Source organism: Microcebus murinus, chromosome 1 (genome assembly GCF_040939455.1).
Source record: "Microcebus murinus isolate Inina chromosome 1, M.murinus_Inina_mat1.0, whole genome shotgun sequence".
Classification (NCBI taxonomy): Eukaryota; Metazoa; Chordata; class Mammalia; order Primates; family Cheirogaleidae; genus Microcebus; species Microcebus murinus.
In genome coordinates this window covers 107,427,707-107,452,458 of record NC_134104.1, presented here as the reverse complement: position 1 = coordinate 107,452,458, position 24,752 = coordinate 107,427,707, and the positions used below count along the sequence as shown (strand labels likewise).

The following is a 24,752-nucleotide window of genomic DNA, read 5'->3' as shown; positions in this document are numbered from 1 at the left end:
AATCTGGGAGCATCTGTACTACAACAACCTGCCCTCTGGAGCTTCCCTCACATGCAATCAGCTATTGACTTGGTTTCTGCTAGCAGTTATTTATTTATTTATTTATTTAAAACCTGCTTCCACCCATCTCATCTCCTCTTAAAAAGGTGGCAACCTCATGGTCTCTGATAGGGCAGTTGGTTAAGCCTGTCTGAAAATTGAGGATTGTTACTGAATTGAAACAAATGCAGAAAGAAGTTGAAGTGGTTTGCCTCCTGGAAAGAAAAGCCAGAAGCTAAAATAAATTGTCATGTGGGGTATTTTAATTCTTATGAAATCTCTTAAAATTCCCACTCTTGTGCAAAAGTCACCCAGCGGGACACTAATCCCTGCATGTTATACTTACATTTTATCAGGTTTCTTCTTATTTTTTTAAATAAAAATCCCTGCATTGATAATGATCGGCCAGAACCCTGGTAACACCCCTCAGTCTTCTGACCAACACTAATGTGGCTTTTCCTTAGTTGAAACTGAAAGCAGACCATTCAAATAAATATTGGGAGATGTCACTTTAATGATATTGGATATCGTGTATCTAGGAGGTAGGTTTGTTTGTTCTTCCTGTACTTTTAGGTTTAAGATTACAACAGAAAAAGAATTTGAACGTTTTGATCTGTGGAGGAGCTGTCATTAATCTAGCAAGTCACTTCTGGCCTCCAGAAATTACTTGATTAGCTGTTGACAGGTGAGAGGGGCTATTTATTAAAACGGGCAGCTGACGCCACATTAGTAGCCTCGCATAGGTCTGTGCATTCAGAATAGCTTTTCCTCTCTTTCATTCCCTCCTCGCTGATTGCTTCCTCTCTATGAGTCAGTGTGTCATCATTAAGCCACCTAACCCCTAATTGCCCTTCTTTTGTCTTCATTGTCACCAAACTTCTTCAAAGACTTGTATTATTATACAAGTAATAATAAGAATAAGAAAATAACAGACAATTATTACAAACCATTTGCTATGTTCCAGGTACTTTACATTAACACATTTAATTCTAACAACAATAGGAAGGAGGTATTATATTATCTTCAGTGTATAAATTTTAAAAAATCTGAAGGCACAGAGAAGTTAAGTAACTTGCCTCAAGTCACACAGTGACATTGCTGCCTTTGCTTTTACTTCCCCGCCCCCATTTTTAAGATTACAGTAAAATTAACACAGCAAAAAATTCTCCCTTTTTAGTATACAGTTCTGTGAGTTTTGACCAACACCTAGAGTTCTGTAACCACCACCACAATCAAAATATAAAATAATTCCACCATTCCAAAACTCCTCCCCACCTGCCCCTTTGTAGTCAACTCATCCCCCAGTCCCAGCTCCAAATGCATAAGAAACTGCCAAGTATTTTCCAAAGCTGCTGTACCACTTCACCTTCCCACCAGCAATGCATGACAGTCCTAGCTGTTCCACATTCTTGCCAGCACTTGGCAGGTTTTTAAAAACAGTATCCATTTAACAGGTGTGTAGTTTATCTCATTCTAGTTTTAATTTGCATTTCCCAAATGACTAATGATGTTGAGCATCTTTTTGTGAGCTTATTTGCTTTCCCTATATCATTTTTGCTGATGTGTCCGTATCTTCTGTGCATTTTTATTGGATTTTTTATTATGTTTTGAGAAGTCTTTATGCATGCTAGATATGAGCCCTTTATCAGATAAGAAATTCACAAATATTTTCTCCAAGTCTGTGGCTTGTCTTTTCATTCTGTTATCAGTGTCTTTTGAAGAGTAGTTCTTATTTATATGAAGTCCAGTTTATCATTTTTCTTTTATGTACCATGTTTTGGATGTCAAATCTAAGAAGTATTTGCCTAATTCAAGGTCACAAATATTTTCTGCTATGTTTTTCTTCTTGAAGTTTTTAGTACTAGGTTTGTATTTAAGTCTGTGATCTGTTTTGTGTTATCCTTTGTATATGGTACAAGTTTGGGTCAAGGTTAATTTTTTTTTTTATGTACAGATATTCAGTTGTTCCAGAACTTAGAAAGCTGACCATAGAGTTAATATATGACCCAGCAATCCCATTCCTTGGTATTTACCTAAGAGAATTGAAAATGTATGTCCACACAAAATCTGTATGCAAATATTTATAGTGGCTTTATTTATATTTGCCAAAAACTGGAAAAAAATTAATATCCATCAACAGGTGAATGGATAAACAAGCTGTGTCACATCCATATAATAAAATAGTAGTCAGCAATAAAAAAAAGCAAGCTAGTGCTATGTATAATAATACAGATAATCTGAAATGTGTTATACTAACTGTAAGAAATCAGATTCAAGAGGCTGCATGTTGAATTATTCCATATATACAACATTCTGGAAAAAGCAAAATGATTAGGACAGGAAACAAATCAGTGGTTGCCTGGAATTGGGGGTGGGGGAGCAGATTGACCACCAAGGAGCAGAAAGGAACTTTTGGGGTGATGAAAGTGTTCTCTATCTTGGTCATGGTGGTCATTACATGCCTTTATGCATTAGTCAAAATTTGTAGACCTCTACATCTAAAAAGGGTGAATTTTACTATATGTAAATTATACTTCAATAAACCCAACTAAAAACAAACAGAAGTGGGATGGAGAGAGGTTTGGGAAGAATCCAGAGCAATGGACATGAAATAGAGTAGTGGCCAGAGGGGGCCATAAGACCCAGTGTGTTTTTTGTTTTGTTTTGTTTTTAGAAGTTGAAAGACCTTGGTTGGCAATTGAGATGGAATTTGAAATCCCTTTATTAAAAGGAAAATTTTAATCTAATATACTCGGGGGATTGTCAACATGTAACATGGAAACTGACTGCTGTTTAATAACAGGTTTAAAGTTCTGGATTTGGAGAAAGAATTCATCTCAAACCTGAACTTGACGAACCTCTTTTCTGTTAGCAGGGCAGGTGGAGTAGAGGAAAATGGACTTCCTGCTCACCTTGCTTCTATTAGTTGGTCTAAAGGTCCAAAACGGTTGATGGAGGAACTTTTTTCTTGATGAATATTGTAGCAATAAAATGAAGATAAAAATTTCATCCATAGTCCTACCAACATAGCAACATTTTTATTTTTGTTTCTTCAAAATTTTTGTATATCTTAATATTTATTTCCTATATTACCATAACCATAATGCAGTTCTGTCCTTTTCACTCAGAATATAATCTTTTTCTATATCCAACATATTGTCCTCATAACTATTACTTGGATAACTGCATGCGTTTTTCACCAAACCAAGGCGCCGTGGTCTGTTAGGTTTGCCTTCCACTGTTTCAGAATTATAACTCATGTTTCCATGAACATCTCCAAGAACATACCTTTTTCTTTCTTATCATGGGTTGGGGAATGAGTAGGAATGACCTTTTTGAGTGAATTCCCAGGATAGGAATTATTTGGGTCAGAGTCCTTTCTGAAAGAATGAAAGTTATAGTATAGATACAAGGAAACCTCAAAAACATGTGTGGTATTGTGTAATGTACATATTAAACTCCACTTTTCAACTCTGGTTCAAAGCTTTATTCCCCCTCTGTGAAGTCTAGAAAGCAGAGATTTCTGACAGGAGACCTAGTCAGAAACAGAGCTAGAAGAAACTAGTCACTGGGTTTACTCTTCTAATACACTATCCTAATAGCAGTACAGAAGGCACCAAAGTCACAGGAGAGATGGTTAAAAAAAAGAAAGAAAATCCACACTGCATAACTTGGTGTGCAGAGAAAGGCTGTCATGCCCTCATTACTCAAGTCTGCTGTTATGAAACAGAGCTGAGTTAGTCATAAGTTAATGACTTGGAGTGAAAACACAGTCACAGGCATGCTCTCGTAAGAAAGCTGCCCTCCCGCAATCATTTGGTGGGGGACTGCATTCTTCAAGTTGTGTCCCTTGCCTCCCTGCCCCCTGCTCCTGGTCAGATGGGGACCCTGTGAGCCTCTGATCTGCAAAGCCTTTTCCAGTCTTTCCCTCTTCTGTCCCTTGTCAGATATTCCAACCCTCTCCTACTCTTAGGCACCTATCACACCCACATCCATTTCTTTTAGTCTTCCATGCCTGGAGTACAAAGGGCTCAAAAATATCTCATGAACTAAACTCTCCTATTCCACAGGGAAAAGAGAGGCTATCAAAACTTTCCTTAACTTTTCAGTGCCCCATTGTCACCCACCCACACCTTCTCCATGGTCCTTGCCCAACCTTTCCTTTATTCTTAGTGAAAGAAATGTTTTTCTCCTGTCGAAGGTGTAGCCTTCTCCCTGTGCTCTCAGACCTACCCTTTTCCACCTTCATGGGGCATTTCTGATCCACTACTTACCTCTTCCATCTGTCTTCAGCCTTTTTCTCCCTCCTGCTCTATCCTCTCCATGCAGTCACTGTCAAACTCTTCCCATTGCAAACACACACGCCCCTCTCCTGGCGTGGGGATCCTCAGTCCCCTATTTCCTGGCCTCAGTCTTTCCCTTTATACCTGCAGCCCTTGTCTCTGGGTCCTCACCTCCTGGAACCTCCTCAGCTCTGCAAAATACCTTTCTGCACTTATTCTTCAAGACTGCTTTGGAAAAGGTTTAAAGAACTACTTTATTTGGGGGTTGGACATGCTTGAAGCTCTGACTCAAGGGGGTAGGGGGGTATGGGCAATATATGTAACTTTAACTCTTGTACCCCCATAATATGCTGAAACAAACAAACAAACAAAAAGAACTACTTTCACTGTCTCAAGTCTCTCATTTGACAACTCCATGGTGTTTAGGACTGTTTGACTCTTCCTGGTGAAGGTGTCTCCTCTCGAGGTTTATCCTCAGCTTGTCCCTTCCACCTCACCGACTGTTGCCTCAGTCTCCTTTGCAGCTACCCCCCACACCCGTACCTAGTAGAGTCTTCTAGGACACATCTTTGTCCCTCTTCCCATTCGATTCCCCTCCCCGGGAAACCTCATCTTCAGTTATAGCTCCAAGGAGGCTCTAATCTGCCAATTCCCACTCCTCTACCTCTCCCCCAGGCCTCTCTCACAACCTGCAAATTGGTGCAACTGATGGACTTCTCCGCTTGACATGCCACAGGTGGAACCACAAATTAAACACCACCAAAAATAACTTCATCTTCCCTCTAAACGTTTTCCTTCTGTATTTCTTATCTCAGTGAATTGTAACAACTATCCAAGCAGCAGAAATCTGGGGTTTATCCTCTGTCACCAAGTTCTGCTGGTTTTTGCTTCTGAATATTTTGGAGATATTTCCCTTCCTTCCCATTCCTCTGCCATTACTATGATTTGGACCCCAAACTGTTGGAGGAGACTCCTGACTGGTCCACACCTCTCTTCTGGTCGTCTTCCAATCCATCTTCTGTCCTGTCACTTACCTGCTTAACTTGCTTAAGTGGCTTCACATGGCTGCAAGATAAAATTAACCACCTCTGCACAACAAACAAGGTCTGTCGTATTCTGGTTACTGCATTCTCTGCAGCCTTTCCTGCCTCTTCCTCCTGACTCTCACACACCATCTGCACTCTGGCCACAATAAGCTCTTTGCACATTTGCTCACACTGTTCCTTTACTTGGAATGTTTCTTCAATGCCATCTAGTGAAATCTAGCTCATTTTAAAAAACTTTCCTCTGATTTCCCTGTGCTCTCCTTCTAGGAGCTTTCTTAACAAATACAATAATTGTGATAATAATCAGTGCTATTCAACCATCTATAGCTCTGGTTCTTCCTCAATCAGTGCTATTCAACCATCTATAGCTCATGGTAGGATTGCAAATCTTGGCCCCTCTGAAGTTCGATAGGGCTGTGTAACAAGCCTTGACCTATAAAACGAAAGTGGAGGTGGCATGTGTCAGTTCTGGGTCAGAGAATTTAATTGCCAGTGTGAAAGCCTCCACAATTCTTTCTCTCTGTTACAACTGTCAACATTCCAGATGGTGGCTGTATCCCGAAATGGACCTCCAGCTGTTCTCTGAAAAATATGAGCTGAGAGCAAGAAACACGTCTTGGTTGATTTAAACCTGTGAAGTTTGGACTTACTTGTTACTAAAATATAACCTAGCACATCCTGACTGATATGCTCATACAGCTCTTCCAAATGGCTGATTATTTAAAATCACTTTTGCTGGAGTCTGAGTTGTTGAACAAGCATCCTCTCTAATTCCTCACATCCTCAGAGTCTAGCAGAATGCTCAGGCACACAATAGACATCTAGTAATCTTTTTGCGGGAGAGGTGTTTGAGGGCATGTATACTCTTTAATTTACAAATAATTTGTGTTTTACATGTAAAGTCATGCTGTTTGCAGTAGGTCATTGGAGGGTAATAAAATAAAAAGTATTTGTTTTTACTAACTGCTAAGTGTGTTCCTTTATCACTTGCCATTAATGTGTGTTTTGATATCCCTAGTTGTATGGCTTTCATTTCACTTGCCTTAAAATTTATTTTATTTCTATCCACTGGGTTCTTGTGTTATATTTTATCCTGAAACGTTGTCATCCTTTTATCTATTATTGATTTGGTCTAAGAGTCATGCCTCTTATCCTACAAATCTGAAAACAGGAATTAGTAAATTCAATCTAAATCTAACATAGGGGCATTAGCCGTGAGTATTAGGTGGCTGGAATATAATGCACCACCAAAGCAGAAAGCGTGGAGGACCTGGTGGAAAGGGAGACAAACAGCCGCGCATTAACTGAGAGGCAGCATGGCAGGATGGACAGAGCCTAGCTCTTGGAGTTGGAGAAGTTTGGGATTCATCTGGTTTTGCCACTTACTATGCATGTGGGTCTCTGTATATCTCAGTTCCCTTAACTATAAGTGTGGATTCTAATAGAAATAAGTCACAGAGCTTACGAGAAGCACAAGTGAGATCATTCATGTGGAAGCTCTTGGTAAATTTTAAGTAATTTCCTAGATATTTTTTTAACATGACAAGAACAGCAGGAGGGTTGTATTTCCCCTGAGAAGAGTGGGGAATGTAGGAACTCAGTATAGGGAGAGAGTCAGGATCGATCATTAAGGGTGGGAGTTATTTGGCCCACAGGTGGTCAGAGTGTGTCTGCGCATTGGGACCAAAGAACACCCTGTAGGAATCTTTGGGTTACATCGAATTCAAACTTTCTATCTTGTAGCTCAGATTTTTACTTTTTTTTCCTCCCTGACCAGGTAGATGACAATTGCTATAAATAATACTGGAACTTTGGATTTATAGTTAATTACTCATTTGAAACCAGTCACACACTTTCCTTGCTGTGTGATATATTGTTCCCATTCTTGATTCTATTTCCCCTGTGCAATTTCTTGGGCATTCTCTGTAATGGCTTGTCTAAAATGATCTTTAGACTGATAACACATCTCTAAAGAGGACCCCCGAGAGTCTCTCTGGAAGGAGCAGAGCCCTTCCACAGGAGACGGGCAGATGGAGGTCAAAAGTTAGCTTTATGTCTGATGGAACGATTAGAGAACATGCTTAGATCTCCCACCAAGTTCCCCGAATTAGGCGGCTTCACCCACGCAGCCACAGACAGGGCAGGCAGCTGAAGGCCTCCCCATCAAGGGCAGAGCTGACTCCTTTAACCCGCCCAGTCGGTGAGCAGGCTCCTGAAACTGGTGGGCAGATCTGCAAGCAGAGGAAGGCACCAGGCTGAGAGCCAAGTATGCTCAGTTTCTCACTGCACACTCATCAATCAGGCCGCTCATTCCCTCTGAGGCTTTCACAGAAATGGAGGCCAAGGATCCCAGCATAAGCTTGACCAGAAAACCTCCCAACTGTGGAAACAATGCTAAACACTCATTCTCACTCCTCCCCTCCTCCTGGTGGCCTCCCCCATCCCTAACAGCCAGGGCTTCTAAGCCTTGGCCTACCTGAGTCCACCTGTCTTGGCTTCTGGCCACCTCAGTCATTCTCAGCCTTGGCTGCCCAGTGGAGTCACCTGGGGAGCTTTTAAACCATCGCTGCTCAGGCCCCGCCCCCAGAGAGCCTGATTCAACTGGTCCGGGAGGGAGCCTTGCCATCAGCAGTTTTAAAGGCTCCCCAGGTGACTCTTAAGTGCAGCCAGGGTTATGGACCACTGATCTAATAGTTTTGGTCTCATCCACCCTTTTTGCCTTCATCTGGCCGGATGTAAAATGCAGACAAGGCCATCTGTGAAGCTCTCAGAACTCAGGCAGCCTCTGATAATGATGTCAGCAATGGTGCAGCAATTTCTTCCCAGATTAAAGCTATAAAGGTAGTTTCAGAGGTCCTGTTTTTCTTCTCAACTTGTCCTTCTCCACATAAAAGGGTATGTGTGTTTTTTTTTTAAAGTATTTGGCCCCTTGGTGCTCAGCTATTCATTTTCTTGAAAGAGAATAAGAGGGAAGATTTCTTTCTTCTTACAGAAATGCTCTTGATCTGACTTTGCCCTCAGCCCATCTGCAGCCAGTCATTATGAAAATCCAGTAAAAGACATTCTCTGACATAAGCTCGATGCATTCATCTCCTTTAATATCGCCCGTAATCTCACACCCAGGTATTGAGCCAGGCTTCCGGTGGCTACGTGGTCACGCTGAATGAAATCCGTGACCCCAACACTTGAAAGGAGGAGACCTGACGGTATGATAAAACCGTTTAAAATATAATTTTCTCAGTACCGCACCTGAATTTCTCTCAGCTGAGCGTATCCACCTGACTAGTCTATTCGGAGGCAGCCCCATCAGTGAGTCTTAATCACCCATGGTGGCTTAGGGACGACAGCTGCTTTGGCACATATGTGTCTCTGATAACAGAACCCATTTAACTGCTCCTAATCCACAGGGGCATGATTATGTTGGGGTAATAACTCCCAAGAATGGCTTTGCCACAGTTACAACATGCCGAGAGGGAGCAAAATACGAACCTTGCATGAATTAGCCTGCCAGGTACTAAGTTTGCTGTTCAGTCAGTTCTATCATACCTCTAATAAGAGTTTATCATACCACAGCCAGTCTGGGTGTTTATCCACATGAATAGATGAGAGGCGAGTTTGTCAGCATAACATATATGAGTTTTGTTTTAGAAAAATGTGCCTATAGCTTTATGAAGTTCCTAATATATTTCAGAGATAAAAGTGAACTTTTTGTTTTTTACTTCAGAGATTTTAATTGATGCTCCAATTCTATCCCTTTGGCTCCTAATAAAATACTAGTTTTTGAAATGAATCAAATGCTGTGTACCTGCTTTTCTTTTGGTCCCTGACTCTGTTCTAAAACTGTTCACATCACCTCAGCAAAGAGTCTGCCATTTTGTTAATTGCTGTGGTGAAATCATTGCTATAGTCAGAGTAAATAACTCTGGGGATCGTACCACAAAGATTCTCATTGGCGGTGATCATAAATCAGCTAACCACATGTGCTATCTGAGATCCCTGCCTTAAACTTAATCTGTCAGCCTTAAGGTAATATAATTGCATAAACCAAAGATTGTGCATAATATACGACCTGCTCCGCCCAGATTATTAAACAGGCTTCATTTGACTGTCTCATTTTTCAAAGGTCCAAGATTGGGGTTTACCCATCAGGGACACTGAAATGTGAAATAAAAAGGCAATGAATAAATTCAAGTCTTAAGGCCAAATACTAGCCCATGGATTCAGGAAACCAAGCTCTTGTGAGGTAGCAACAATATTTTTTAAATAGATGGTGAAACTGATGGCTAATCTTTATACATTTTATTCATCTCTTTGTATCTTTTTTTTTTTTAATATTCTAAGGAGGCAAAATGTGGCAGAGGAAAGAGGATGATTTATCATAGGCATTCAAATTTGAATCCCAGGCCTGCTACCTACTTACTAGCTGTGTGATTTTGGGAAGTGTTGTGATCTCTCTGTGTTTCCACTTTCCCTATTTGTCCAAGGGGAAATAGCATCATTACACCTCCCACGTGAGGTTTGGAGATAATACATGCAAAATGCTTGGAACCATGAGGAATCCAATAAATGGGCAGCTGAAATAAGTATTGTTTCTTCTGAGATGGCTGAAAGTCCTTAGAGAAGACCAGTTACCTATCAAACTTAGAAGAGAAAACAGCAGAAATTTGTGACAGCAACTTTGGAGTTACCCTCCAGTAGATAAAGTTTATACACCAGGGTTCAGCTGCAGAAGCCCCACTCAGGACTTTTCCATCCAGAGCTTCAGAAGCAGCCCTGCCCGCCACCTTTTCCTCTCCCAGCATATGCTCAGGCCCATGATTCTCCAAGCACTAGGAGCCCATGCTTGCTGATAAAATGGTGCGAGTGGCTTCCTCCTCCCTACCCCAACCACTTAGGATGTGGGGTGACTTAAAGGGAAGGAAGGTGTCTGGGCGTGGGTGAGTGTGCACGTGCACACATATGCAAAATTATAATTCTTGAACAATGCTCATTCTGTGGATTTTTTTGGATAAGAATATTGGAGGGTAGTTATTAATATTAGGGGAAGGGAGAAATGAAGGTTCTTATTCTAGACTAAGCAGAGAGAATCAGAAGTTCCTTTCCTCAAAAGCATTTTCCCCATGTTTCTTATCAATTGAAAGATAATTTCTGCTAAGTTCTTGTTTTGAGTAAAGAATACCCTTGGAGTAGGAGTACCCTGCTGATCATTCCTAACTTCTTGCTATTACCAGTTTAAGAAATCAGATTTAGGAAAGAGGAGTTTTCCAGTGAGGATGGAGGAGGAGTTCATAGGAAAAACAGAGAAAGGAAAAGTTAGAGGAAGAAGGAAGTCAGCCTCTCTTTGTTTTTGGTCTTCTTCCTTTTTTGCTTTCTCAACAATGCCATCTCACTTGTTTGAGTAGTTATAGCTGATCCTATTCTAGGAACCCACTAGCCCATCTTGCCAGAGTTCCAAAGCATCCCATTCTTCATTTTCCACTTTGTTAATCTGCAATTTTCCATACAAAAAAGTAAAAGATTGTGGCAGAGAAGAAAAGAAACATTCACTTTGATAACAAAATCCATCTGGGTCCTGATAAATGGTAGATATTTCAGAACACTTTACTTTAAAAATCATGAGCTTTGAGGACCAGAGCAAAGGCACACATAACACAGCACATCTAATGATGGTGGCCAAAATCTGTCAGTGGAGGCTCACGTGACCAAGACTAGATGGATGGGTTATGGAATTTCAAAGCCAGAAGGACCTTGTCTAGAACAGCCAGCCCCTCATTATATAGATCAGAGAGCATTTAATCTGTAAGAGATGTTAGAAATCACCTAGTTTCACCTCCCATTTATAGATGCAAGAACTGAACAATCAATGAAGTGATGGGATTTGCTTAAGGTCTAATCTCTTGTGAATGGCAGAGACCCACCTCAAGTCTAGATTGCTTAACCTCTACAGGGTCAGTTCACCAGACATTTATTAGGTACCTCTTTGTGCCATGCACAGTCCTAGGCCCTGGTTTGATGGAGTACTGGGCTGAATAATACACAGCCCTGCCTTCTGGAGGATTAAGATCTTGCAGAGAAATACACATTGCCAAATACTTACAGGTGTTTTGAAATAATAGGGTGAGCATCAAAGTCTGGGGTGGACAGAGGAAAAAATAATTATTGGGCTGAGAAAAATTAAAGGTTTTTCTTTCACACTAGTGCTTCTTGCACAATATTATCTTCTATTTCATTAATCACTTTTTTCCCAGTGGGAGGTAAGCAAAACCTCTATTTGCTGGACTATTTTAATAGGTGAAAGAGATGAGGAAACAGGGCCCCTAAGCTACAAAGCAGGAGAGCCCATGCTTGCTGGTGAAGTGGTGCAAGTGGCGTCCTCCTCCCTTCACCGCACAGGGTAATCTTCCCAAGCGAACTCCTTAGGTTCCTCCCCCATCACCCCACTCCCCCAACCCTCCTACCTTCTTCTACACGGGCCATGAGCTAAGGAAGGGAGGAGAGACAGGCAGTGTTATCAGAAGGAGATACATCAAAGACCTTGGTAGCTGGCCAGGCACTGTGGCTCAAACCTGTAATCCTAGCGCTCTGGGAGGCCGAGGTGAGAGGATTGCTGGAGGTCAGGAGTTTGAAACCAGCCTGAGCAAGGGCAAGACCCTGTCTCTACTAAAAAATAGAAAGAAATTAGCTGGAAAACTAAAAATATATAGAAAAAATTAGCCAGGTATGGTGATGCATGCCTGTAGTCCCAGCTACTCGGGAGGCTGAGGCAGAAGGATTGCTTGAGTCCAGGAGTTTGAGGTTGCTGTGAGCTAAGCTGATGCCACGGCACTCTAGCCCGGGCAACAAAGTGAGATGCTGTCTCCAAAAAAAAAAAAAAAAAAAAAAGATCTTGGTAGCTCTGCCATGGGCAGGGCAATAGGAGAGATACAGGGTGTGTGCAAGATGGTGACCAGTGGTTCACCAGGGCAGCTTGGGGCAGCCCAGGTCAGCAGGAGCAAAGTCACACTTGCAGGAGACCATGGTGACAAAAAGTGCCAACTCTCAGTGACAGTCACAGAGACCTGAGCCCCAACTACTCTGTCTCAAAATATGTTTGAGAAGCCACCTGCTTGCTCACAGATGGAGTGTCAACATCCTCTCCAATCTGGGTCAAATGCCTCATTTAGTAAAGAAACTCTGCTTTTCTAAGCTAAATTTCTGTTTAGCTTTTTATGAATTTTCAATCATAAGGTGCAAATTAAAATGCTTTTCAAAGTATGACTAAAGTTGCAAGCTGTGATGATACATGATTGGTTAAATTTTATTTTCCACATTTCAAAAAATAATTCCATATGTTTTTACCAGCTCATTGAACTGCCTTGGCAATGAATAGATCAGTATATCTAGGAATGATTAATACCATATGATTCTTGGGTATCATATTTTGATGATGTTCTGCAGTGTTTCAAACCACCAAAACAGAAACCCACCCACACATGCTGAGCTTAAAACTGGCAGTTTTTGTCTTGATGGCTACATTTAGAGTTTAAACATCATCATTAAAATTTTACAGGTGACATACCAGGAAAAATTAAGCCTACCAGTTGTATTGCCTTGAAAAGAAAACATTCCTTCATTATAATGAATGAAATTGTGTGCTAGGTATGAATGCTGGTGACCTCTAGAAAATGAACCACTGACCCATAAGTGGATGAGAATCAGCCAGAGGAAACGAGGCAGAAGTTTTCCCAGCATAACTGTGCATGCTGGCAGGGCAGATTCTTATTGTAATTAAGAGAGAGAGAGTGGTCAGTAGGGAACATTTAATAGGAACAAACATGACTACATTGCCAAACTATTTTTCTGGCCCATTCTTCATTCTCATGTTATACTGTATCACTGGGTTTTAAAAGTGACACAAGCATTGCGCATAAAAATAACACACATAGAATTGTACAGCAGAACCAAGCAAAAATTCAATTAGAATGTGGACACTGTCAATGGTCCATGTATTAAGAGTGAATCTTCATACTGACCAATCCAGTAGCCATTAAAATGAGCAATTGAAATGTGGCTAGTCTGCATTAGGTGTGCTGTAAATGTAAAATACCACACTAGATTTCAAAGACTTAGCACAAAAAAAAAAAGAATGTAAAATATGTCAATAATTTTTAGATTGATTACATGTTAAAATGATAGTATTCTGGATATCTTGGGTTACAGAAAATATATCATTAAAATTAATTTCACCTGTTTCTTTTTAGTTTTGTTTTCTAATCTGGCTACTAGAAGAACACTTAAAATGACATACGTGGCTTGCGTTTATGGCTGGCATTATATTTCTGTTAACCAATGCTGATCTAAAATGAAAAGTTTGATTAAGTAAAATAGCATTTAGCAATCCAACAGAATTGAAATGTAAATTCATGTTAACTGATGATAACATGACAAGGTGAAGAAAACTGGCCATGAGGTGATTGATACTTTGATAAGTTACCTTTCCTATTCCTCCTATACTGGAAAGTTTCTGCAGATCCAAGTGTTTGTTTAATAGCTTTCTAGAGGGACAATGAGAAAGAGGGAAGTTCTAGGAAATGAGCTGTATTCTAATCATAAGTTGGTTTCTGGAAAAAAACAGAAAAAAATCGTCCACTCGAGCTCTCTGGAGGCCCCTGAATTTTGCTCCAAGGAAGCCGTTATTGAGAAAGCAAGCTTACAGCACTTATTTATTTATATTAACAGGGCTTATTCTTTTCTACCAGGAAGAGTATCAGAGGACTCTCCTTCTTCAAGGATACACTGATGAAACATCATTGACAGGGTGAATGTTTATTTAACTAAAGGTGTTTATTTAAGTGGGTATTATGCTCTTTGGGTAGTTGAGAGTTTTCCCAAATCTCTCTCATGTTGCATTGAAAGAGATAGTTTTATGCTTAGGCAGAAAAAAGTTATGCTTTAAATATACTTCACTGGCCTCACCAAAATGAATGAGATTTTAACATGCATAGTATATAGAGTATACTTAACATGTATAGTCTGTAGTATATGGAGAGGATTGTCACTGCAGAACAAACAAGCAACTGCAAGATTTTCTTCACTAGGCAAGGAGAATAATGTTCAGGGTATTATAGGGACTAATGTAATTCGTGAGATAAGAGAGGGTTCTGTTTAAAGCCCACCAGCTCTGCCAGTCCTCACAGAAAGTGAGAAGTGTGGCACCTGATTAGAACAACTTCATCCTCTGCAGAGGTTCCCAACCTATGGTGAGCTGTATCATTATTTCATTATACATTACAAGGTAATAATAATAAAAATGAAGTGCACAATAAATGTAATGTGCTTGAATCATTCCGAAACTATCGCCCCCACTAACCCCAGTCCATGGAAAAATTGTCTTCCATGAAAATGCTCCCTGGTGCCAAAAAGTTTGGGGACCGCTAAAGGACCAGTATAGGACACAGCCACAAAAATCACTGAACCACAGAAGAATGTGGCTGTCTAAGGATTAAATGAGTGCTTAATATATAGTAATATATAAAGTGCTTAATATATAGTAATAATATCAAAGTATTATTATTGGTTTGAAACATGTCCCATGGTATGAGTAAAGCTTATCTCCATTTCACTGTAGAAAATGCAAAGGCTCCAGAAAATTCACCATATGCTCCTGCTTTTGTCTAAATTCATTTGTGAGGAGTTTTACTCACGCTTTGCCTGCCAGTGACTCATGGTGAAATCATTTCACTTATTTTTTCCCCCTTTTTTGTTTTTTAATACAATTGTTTATCACATACCATTCTGCTTTGTTCTCTTCTCCCATCCCTCCCAAGGCAAACTAAGCAGGTCTTTACCTTAATGAACTTTAAAGCCATTCAGTGAAAAGATTTTGTATCCACTTCATCAGCTGAAAAGCTGAAAACTAATTCTTGGAAATTTTCTGGAGCCCTGTGAAAATTCACATCCCTTAGTAACCTATGTGAGTTGAAGGTTGGTGCCCAATGACTGCTAAGGAGATAGAAGGTATGTTGCAGAAATATAAATAGGTCAGCACTGAAATTTAATTAGACACTGCATATGTTAATAATAAATTCAATTAATTTAGCCTTCTACCTATACTAGAGAAAAAAAAACCAGACAAAATAATTCATTTTAAATGCCTCAATTGGTAACCTCCTTTCCTGAAGAGTGATTTATGCAGTAATTTACTGACTGTGTCTTCATAAGATTGTTCCAAGCCAGCCCTTTTGAAATAATAATAACGTCTGAATGTGTGTTGTGAGAGATATAACAAATGACTTCTTATTAATTTTCATTTAATAAGTTGCCTATTCACATGGTAATTTTTTAAAAATTCTCTTCTTAAGATAAACAGGTTATAAATACTGCGGATAACACTTCCATTTCACAAAATCACGACAGGAAAATCTGTCTCATATTCTCTACATGATTTGAAGGTCAATCAGTTGCAAATTTTCTGCACTAAATAGGCATCTATTTCTTTCCCAGTTAGCACAGCAGATAGTTTTAAATTTCTACAGCCAAGTGATTCCAAATTGGTGAAAAATGAAAACAGAATATTTATCAGCAGTGAAGGTCCCAGTAGGAAAGGGGGAGGGAGGAGGAGACAGGAAACAAAATTATGAACAAAGTCGAAAAGCAGGTAGGATTAGTTAAGGAGCCCAGGACACGGTCCTTTTTTAAAGAACAAAAGTCATGAAGATCATTTCTTATAGCTTTCCTATTTCCCCAAGTTCCCTTTTGAAAAAAACTCCATAATTTCTTACATAAATATGAATATTTAAGAATCTTAATTATTTACATTTTCAAAAAGCTTAATTACATAACAACTATTAACTATGTGTTATCATAGTTAATAGCATAATAGTTAATAGCATAATAAAATAGCAAGAATGAAATAATTAATAAAAACATGTAAAATAACAAAAACTAGGAAGAAGAAATTGCTCACTCAGAGTCCTAGGTATTTCAATTGGTTCACACCGGTTTAAAATGTTCTGCCATAAAAATGGCAAGACTCTTAAAAATGATTCCTTCCAACACTGGAAAGAGTCTGCCTAAAGTATTAAATAATTCAAATCCAATTGCTACTTACATGAGAACCGAAAGGGCCTCGCTCCTAACCCGCACTGCCTCACACCCTCTCCGTGGAAAAGCCCGTACTGCATCTCTCCCATGAACTTGTCCAGCTCCTGCCCAGAGGCATTGACGAGCAGAGCCCCGGTTTTGCAGAGGATGGTGGCTTTGATCCATAAGGGGGTCCCCAGTGCCGTCACAACTCCCAGGGCACACGCAAAGCTTAACACCCCGGCCGTGCAAAAAATGATTTTCTTCTGTTGGTTTGGCATGATGAGAAATGGCTTTTTTGAGGGCGAAGTTCAAACACAAGACCTTTGTGAGCAACGAGAAGGGACTGCCCCTTTGACTGCATTTATTATAGAAGCTGAACAGACAGATCCCTGCTGAAAAGGCGACTTCACCATCGGCAGTGGTTCTTGCCAGGTTAAATGTCAGAAGACAGTTTCTTCATCACTCACACTTGGCTTTTCTCCTTTGCTGCTGCTGCTGCTTCTCTCCAATTTGAAATCTTTGGACTAAGAATCTGTAAAATAAGACTCTTTCAAACTGCCTTCAAGTATCTCCTCTTGTGTCACTTGGTAACAAAGGTCTAAGATAACAGATGGAGTCCTCCATGTAACTTGATAAATGCTTCCCTTCCTCAGCCTTTTGTCTGACTGGGGGAGTTGAAACTTTCAGAAACAGGCTTGAATCCTATGGTAAATTTTCAGCAACTTGAGAAGTTCATTGATATGTTTTTATTTTTGTTTTTTGTTTGGTGGGGGGGGGGAAGGGAGCTCTAGCAGAGGCAGGAAGAACATATGTACATATACTGATAATTAATGGATTTTGAAAAATTCTAATTATAGCAGAAAAAAAATATTGAACTGAATTGGGTTATATGTGGATATGAAGTGTCAGAGACCAACTATGGGGGCTTGCCCTCCTAACTCCATTTCTCCCAGATCCATGGTTTAGAACTGATGTATCAATAGAGAATTTGATTCAAATTCTTCTTGGCACACAAAAATATGTAAATGCAGGTGCAAGTATCTAGATTTCTAAATGTTTTCCTTTAATGAGTTTGGCTGCTTCAGGAGAATGGCAAGGGAATGTGATTCTAGGTCCAAAGAATACCAGAATCTGTAAAGACCAAGGGCATATTCATGGAAGGATGGATTGTGGTCAGATATATGGCTCTTAGAATTCTCCATAAAAGGCAAGGGTGTCAGCAGAGGTAGTCCATTAGGAAGACAAGAGACAAAGCCATGAGCAAGCTTAAGTAGCAAGGTAGGTTTGGCTAAATTGTCAAGACCTGAAAACTACAGTTAAGAATTCAGTGCCAGCTCTTTAACTCTGCATTTCCAATGAGATTCCTCCTTCTGCAAACAGATGTAGGATTGGTGTGTGTGTGTGCATGTGTGTGTCTCAGGAAGTGCTTGCTGGATATTGTATGCTATGTTATTGTGCTGAGCTCTGACCTCCAAAGTTAACTTTAGTAAGAACTTGTATGTCTGGCACTTTGCTGAATACATTACCTAAATTATTAACCATTACCATATAAAGTGAAGAAGAAGAAAAAGATGGTGATGCTATCCCCATTTTATATGTAAGGTAACTGAAACTCAGAGAGTTTACACACAACTTGCTTAAGATAGTAGTAGACTGGGATTCAAATCCAGGTCTTCTAATTCTGAGGTGTATGTGCTATTCTAAGCAAATTCCCTGACCTTGAAGAAATGGCAAACACTTTAGTTTGGTTTATTTGGGCTGGGAGTAACATAGGACAGAGTGGCCTATTATTAATTAACACATCTTGGGTACTTGAAGAACACAGACATCTGCAAATAGAACTTTCCCAGATGGCCAAAAGCACAAGTTTATGCTTGCTTCTATCCTCTTGATCCGCCTTTAAGCATTACAGCTTAGAAGAAATTAATAAATGAACATGTATTTCACATCATTCTCAGCATAAATGAGTTTCTACATTATGCATATTTTGAAGTGAACTTTAGGGTGTAGTCTTGGAGTACCAGTAAACTTCTTACTCAGCTATCCTGTCCTAGGAGTTGCCAGAGCCTGTCTTGTTAAGGATAGACAATAAGTATAGAACTGATTCAAGAATGCCAATACACATTCGGAGGAGGAAGGGGGCAATAAAAACCATGGCCACAGAAGAACCGAGAGTGTAGAACACTCAAAATTGGCACTCAAAATAAGGTTTACAATATGAATGAGTCTTTTTATTTTTTGTAACTTGACACATAGAATAAACAACTTATCACAGGTTATCTGGCTTTCCAGTGAATTCTGTTGGGCTTAGCATAATCGCCATCATTGTCTACTAGCAAAATAAGGGGCTATCAGTGCCCCTAATAAGTGGTTTTCTGGGCATATATGTGTCATGTCCACTATGGAACGCTTAGTTTAAGATGTCTAAGGAGAGTTAAGCTTATTAAATCAACATATTCTGTAACTGGAAGAGACTGAACATTCCAAAGCCTGGGAGCAGATATTACATACAAGTTAATGCTATTAATACCTCCACAAAAAGGATATGTCAAGAGAGGGATGGTTAGCACAGAAGAGTGGTTTAATTAACCAAAACTCAGCCAAGTGTATCCAAAGCTGCCCAAGCAGGAAAGCTTTGATTGTGGATGTAGAGAGCAATTTGATCACATCAGTTTCTAAGTTTGCATCAGTCTGTAGCAAAGTGTTCACTGTTCTACAGAGACATGAGAAAAATAATACAGCATAGTGAGTTAATCCTTTATCCTGAAATTATGTCCTTCCTACTTTTTGTTGTTAAAATTTCCTTTCTTAATGAAATAATGGTAGTTGAATTTTTAATGTCCCTAACTTGACAAATTAAAACATTGGCAAACCTATGTCTGTTCCTAGTTTAAAACAAAACCAAACCCATTGATCTATGATGTAAAAGCTCCCCGAGTGGAAAGGGCCATTTGCTCTAAGCCAGTGGTTCTCAGCTTTGCTGATCATTGGAATCACTTGAGAAGATTTTAAAATACTGAAGTCTGCATCCTCATCCCTGAGATTCAGATTTATTTGATGTTAGCGTATGACCTCGGTGTTGAATCACCCCAGATGATTGCAGTGTGCAGCCAAGTTCAGAAGCCACTGCTCTTACCCCCTTCTCACATAGACACTTTATGATTGCTAACTGGGCTTCGCAGGTGTCTCAGCGCTGGAATGCATGCAGACATGAACATTTCGGTCACTAGAGAGGAATATGCTCATAGTAAATTGATAAATGGGCACTAAATTTATAGGTCAAACCTTCCTGAATGTTGTCAGCACCAAGAGCATGATCTTGTCTAAATGTCCTGATGGGGTCAGGTTTCAGCATATCCAAGACTAAAGACCAGGCTTTACCCCCAAATCATAGATTTGGATTATAGAATTACCCTCAAATCACTATGTGAATGTCAGTGGGGGTGTATCCTGGCCACGAGGGACAGCCACCCCCCCCCCAGGCCCTACATCTACCTCACCTCTTCTCTGTGCAGCTTCCTTTCAAACTTCAATATCAACCACCCACAGGCTGCATAGTAGTGTGTGTGATCTACCCTCTGAGAATGATATAATGGAATCTGGCAGTCATTATGCCTGACAGCCTTCTTTTGAAATTTCATCTTAAATGTCTTGAATGACAGTGATGACACCATTTTCCTTGCAGTCTCTCTGAGAATTTGAGTCATTAATGTCAGCAAGTTTTCACCAAGTATCCTGCCGAAATCTTTACCTCTCTCAATCTTAATAGGAATACATTTGGTGACATAGGAAAATGGAACTAGGCCTCCCCTCCTATGACCCCTTTCAGTTGCCAGATAATGATATGATTCTTCAGAGTGACTAGAAAGGAGGACAATTGCAGATTCTGTTTTTGCTTCCAATATAGCATTCATGCCTCTTCTCACACTAATGTTGGGGCATTAGCTTTTAAGGTCACTTGAAAACAAAAGCACCCCCCCAAAAAAATCCCCCAAATTCAAAGGCATGTGAATTCTTACCTGATTTGCTTTCCAAGTGTAAGAGACAACATGGATCTGTTTCCAGATCTATCACTAAATTAAGAATTTCTTAATTTCTCTCGCATTTTACATATTTATGAAAAGAGTGGTCTAGGCTACATAGGTGGTTCTCAATCATTTTTAAGCAGAAAAGCCATTGCCTGAACTCTTAGGTGAAATGAGATAAAAATTGAGCTGCTATACTGGGAGGATGGGTGGTCAAGGAACTGTCACTGGATCCCCTCAGTTCTTACCCTCTAGGGCTCCCTACCCCCGACCCTAAAGTCAGCTCTGAGAAGTACAGTTTGCATCCTTTAGTCTCCATCTAATGAAAGAAAACAAAAAAATTTTTTTGTAAGTTATGGAACTAGATTTTGTCCATTTGCTAGATTATTTCTTTTTTCTTGGCTGTGCTAACCTGTTAGCTATGCGAGAATATCGCATTGCCTAGGGACATTGCATGGTTGATTATACCAATTATTAATTTTTAGATTATTTAATGAGAGGTTCTGCCTTTTGTCTGATTTGTCACTGGTAGTGCTGATTTTGATTTTCCTCCAAATGGATCATTATACTAGAAGGCCTCTCTAAAAGAGACTCAACGAGGGTCTATCAAGCTTCCTATTCTAAGACAAGAGGCCTTTGTGAATCTATCCCATTTTTCTCATCTTTAAAGCAAAATCTGGCAAATTTGATTGACATTCCTTGACTAATTCAAGTTGCTGGTGATCCTCAAGTAGCATTGTAATTCTCTAATGACTGTAAGGGAAAAAAAACACTCCATGGAAAGAATTGATTGATTTATTAGAGGGAAAATTACCACATGTGCTAGACCTTGATTGCAGCTAATATTTGTAGAGCTAATTGCTTGAACTAGAGGATTAAAAGGATTGAGGGAAGGGAAGAAAAAGAAAACAAAGTTCCCTTGGAATACAGATGAACCCACAGTGGATTTGAATTTGGACTGGGAAGGAGAATTTGGTGCAGGGATTTTTAGAGCTGATGACAGTTGTGGGGACATTTAGAGTAAGGGGAAGAGCTGGGCTTCTGATAGGGAAGTTGCAGGGAGGGAGCAAGCAGTGGAGGAAAGTTGCTGCCTATGAGATCTGCGGCATAAGATATTGTGTGACACCTTCAGATTTGTTTGCATTTCTTGTTAATATCTCACACCAAGGCTATGTTGACCTTCAGACCTTAGCCCAGCAGAATGTCTGAGCTATTACAAGAAAGAGGGAAGAGCTACTTAACCTAAAGAGGTGAAGAAAGAAGGCATAGTTTGAGACACTGTTTTTAACAATAATAGAAAAACTAGATTTCTAGTAAAGAGAAATAGATAATAATTTTTCTTATTGCTATAACCTGGGATAGACATGCTTAGGGGGTAAACTTTGGGGTAGTTTGATTCTGTCATTACCAACTATTATTGTTGTATAAATGTCTTCCTTTATGTGTGACACTTAAAATACTGACAATTTCCTCGTTGACTTACAGCAAAATAATGGTAGCAATATTAACAAAAATGTAATGCATAGGGGAGTTTGCTATGTATCAGCTCTATTCTAACTTCTTTTCTTTTCAGACACACTGGTGCAATTATTGGATTTCCTATCCCTTCTCTGTTAAGATATCCCAGCTAATATAATAGCTTAATCCTTAGTCAGATCACAAAATTTCCTAAAATATTCTTGTAGTGAAGAACTGGATAATAGTACAATTAGGTAGATATATATTTTGTCAAATCTCCAGAAACAAGGAGTGTTGACTTATGGAATAATGCTAACTAGAGAGATCTTCAGACTAATTCATCCATATATTTTTATCAGCAACTTGGATAAAAGCATAGACTATATGTCATTCAAAATTTTAGCTTCATATCAAACCTTTTTGAGAGCACTATGAGCAGAGACAGCTAAAAATAGTAGATGATCAAATTGAGATTCAAGGTTGTCTTAATAGTTTATAAAGATGGGACCAAAGCAACAAGATGCATTCAGATTTTTAAGATGTAATTGCCTGGAGAAATCTGGGTTGTCAGGCTCTCATGTGAAAAGACAGTTAACCAGACAAAAAGATAACAGTGTGAAATGACTATTGCAAGTGCTACTACAGTGTAATATACACCTTCGGGTGTCTGCCCAGCCCTTAGCACTTTCTTCGAGAAATTCTATTAATATCCACAGATATAATATAAGCTCTGTGGCAGCCACGTTTGAACTATGTAACCCACCCTCTCTGCCCTATTTAGATTTGGAGTAAACATCTGGATCAATCGGATTATGTCTCCCGAAAAGGTAGACATTGTATTGAGAGACACAGTCAAAGCATTGGAAGCCAGTCTGCAGAAAGTGAGAAGGAAGCAAGTTTTTTCCCACCAATAAGGACTTGAATTGCACTATAATGCCCAAATTGCTCAATTTTTCTACCATTCTCCTTCTCAGCAGTAAAGCATAGTTCTCTGTTTTAAAAGTTTTCTTAGTCTTTTACCTGTTTGTTTGCTTTCTAAAGAAAGCTCCAGAAAGCACTGATTTTCAGCTCTCCCCACTGTCTGGTTCTTGGTCCAGTGTTCTGGGTGAAACTGGCTGTGAAGGCCACCTGAGTGAAGGACAGATGTTCGCTCTGCAGACCCCATGTGTGGTTCACAACATACGTGTGTTAGCATCAACTGTCCCCATTCCCGGGGCCTCTGTGGCCAACAGTGCCCTAGCTTAGCGGGAGCTTTCGGTCAAGGTGGTCTTGTCTGGTCCTTCCTTCATCAGGGATGAGTACTGCACTTTCATGCTGTCCCCAGGTGTCTAGGGCCCCACCCTCCTATCCTGGAGGAACCACAGGAGTGCTGTGAACCTCAGGAAGTTCAGGCTGCTGAGCTTCCTGAGGTTGACTTCATGGAGAAGAACTGAAGGGGGTAGGGAAGGCTGAACTAAGTCCTGGAGCAGAGGTAGGCAGCCCTGCTGTGAGTCAATGGCTGCTGTCAATGGTTGTAGGCCTCACTAGCTGGCCACGAGAAGGACTGGGTACAATTGGGCATAGCATGTGGGACTTGACTTCCCTCCAGAACCTAGTTCCAACTCAGTCTCCCAATACACTCTCCCCAGACAGCTGGGTCTCTTCCTCCTCTTTGCCTTCCCAGACTACAGTGTCCTTTAGCAGATCTATAGGAAGCAATGCATGCCCTGCTCGGATCTGACTCTTTGTGTCCCCCAACTCCCAAGGTAGATGTAAAGGGATCAGACTTACAGAGAAGGGAGAACACACATGAATTAATCTTTCAAATATCTTTTCTACCATAACTATTCTAGAGGTTCTCTCTCCCCCCCCTTTCTTTCTCTTTCATTTAATTAGCAAGAATAAATATTTTGTCCATCTCTGAGAAAATGAAAATCCTTAACAATGTACATATATATTTACCTAGAGAAACAGTACTGTTCCTTTTGGTGGTAAAATACAGGCTAGTCACTAGGGCAGTGAAATGTTAAAACTAAATATTTTAAACCTAGTGACCAAGATAATTTTATTAAGCATTAGCAAGGCAAAACTTCTAAGTTAAGAGGCCCTTTTCAGGAATTTCAGATTGAAATAAATATAAGATCTTTATTAATTTTCTGACTTCTCTGTGTATATTTTATGTGCATAGTCCTTATTTGAAAAAATTATAAGGGCAGATTATAGCCAAAGAAACCTAGGGTATGAGTGTCTTATCTATAAAGTATCTCTCCAAGATAAGCGGCCACACGTGGGTAAGGAGGGGGTGAGCCCTGGAATCCCTAAGCTGGGCTGGAGACTGCCCATGGAATTACATAATTGGGAGCCAAAACTCTTTGACTTGCCATGTGCAGAAAATCACTGCAAGCCAGGTCAGACACGACAATGTGTCTTTAAAGGATGTAAAATGTCTGGGCACTGAGCCACAGGCACTACTGAGAATAGATGTAAATTCAACAACCTGGTATCCTTATGGAGAAGAACTCTGCGCTTTTATTTCTATTGGAATGAAAACTGGCTAGCCAATGACTTTTTCATATTAATTACACAAATATTTTATCATTATGAAAAAGTTTATTTTAACCAAGATACCATACACAAAAATAGATTTATGTGTAAAGTCTAAAGTAAAAAACTTCTAGGAGGAAACAAACATAGGAGAAAAATCTTTGTGACCGTGGGTTAAGTGAAGATTTCTTAGACAAAAAGAGTATGAACCATAAAATTAAAAACAAATAGATAAATTAGGCCAAACGTGGTGGCTCATGCCTATAATTCTAGAACTTTGGGAGGCCCAGGCGGGAGGATTGCTTGAGAGCAGG

At 39.9% G+C, this 24,752-nt stretch overlaps 1 protein-coding gene across 1 annotated transcript in view; it reads right to left on the bottom strand.

Annotated features, from left to right (window-relative positions):
* Positions 1 to 16,710, bottom strand: part of CLRN1 (clarin 1) — a 34,385-nt gene extending 17,675 nt beyond the window's left edge. Inside the window, exon 1 of the mRNA XM_012782807.2 lies at positions 16,458 to 16,710. Coding sequence (XP_012638261.1) covers positions 16,458 to 16,710 — 253 coding nt within the window. The remainder of the gene's footprint in view (positions 1 to 16,457) is intronic.
* Between the last annotated feature and the right edge of the window lie 8,042 nt (positions 16,711 to 24,752).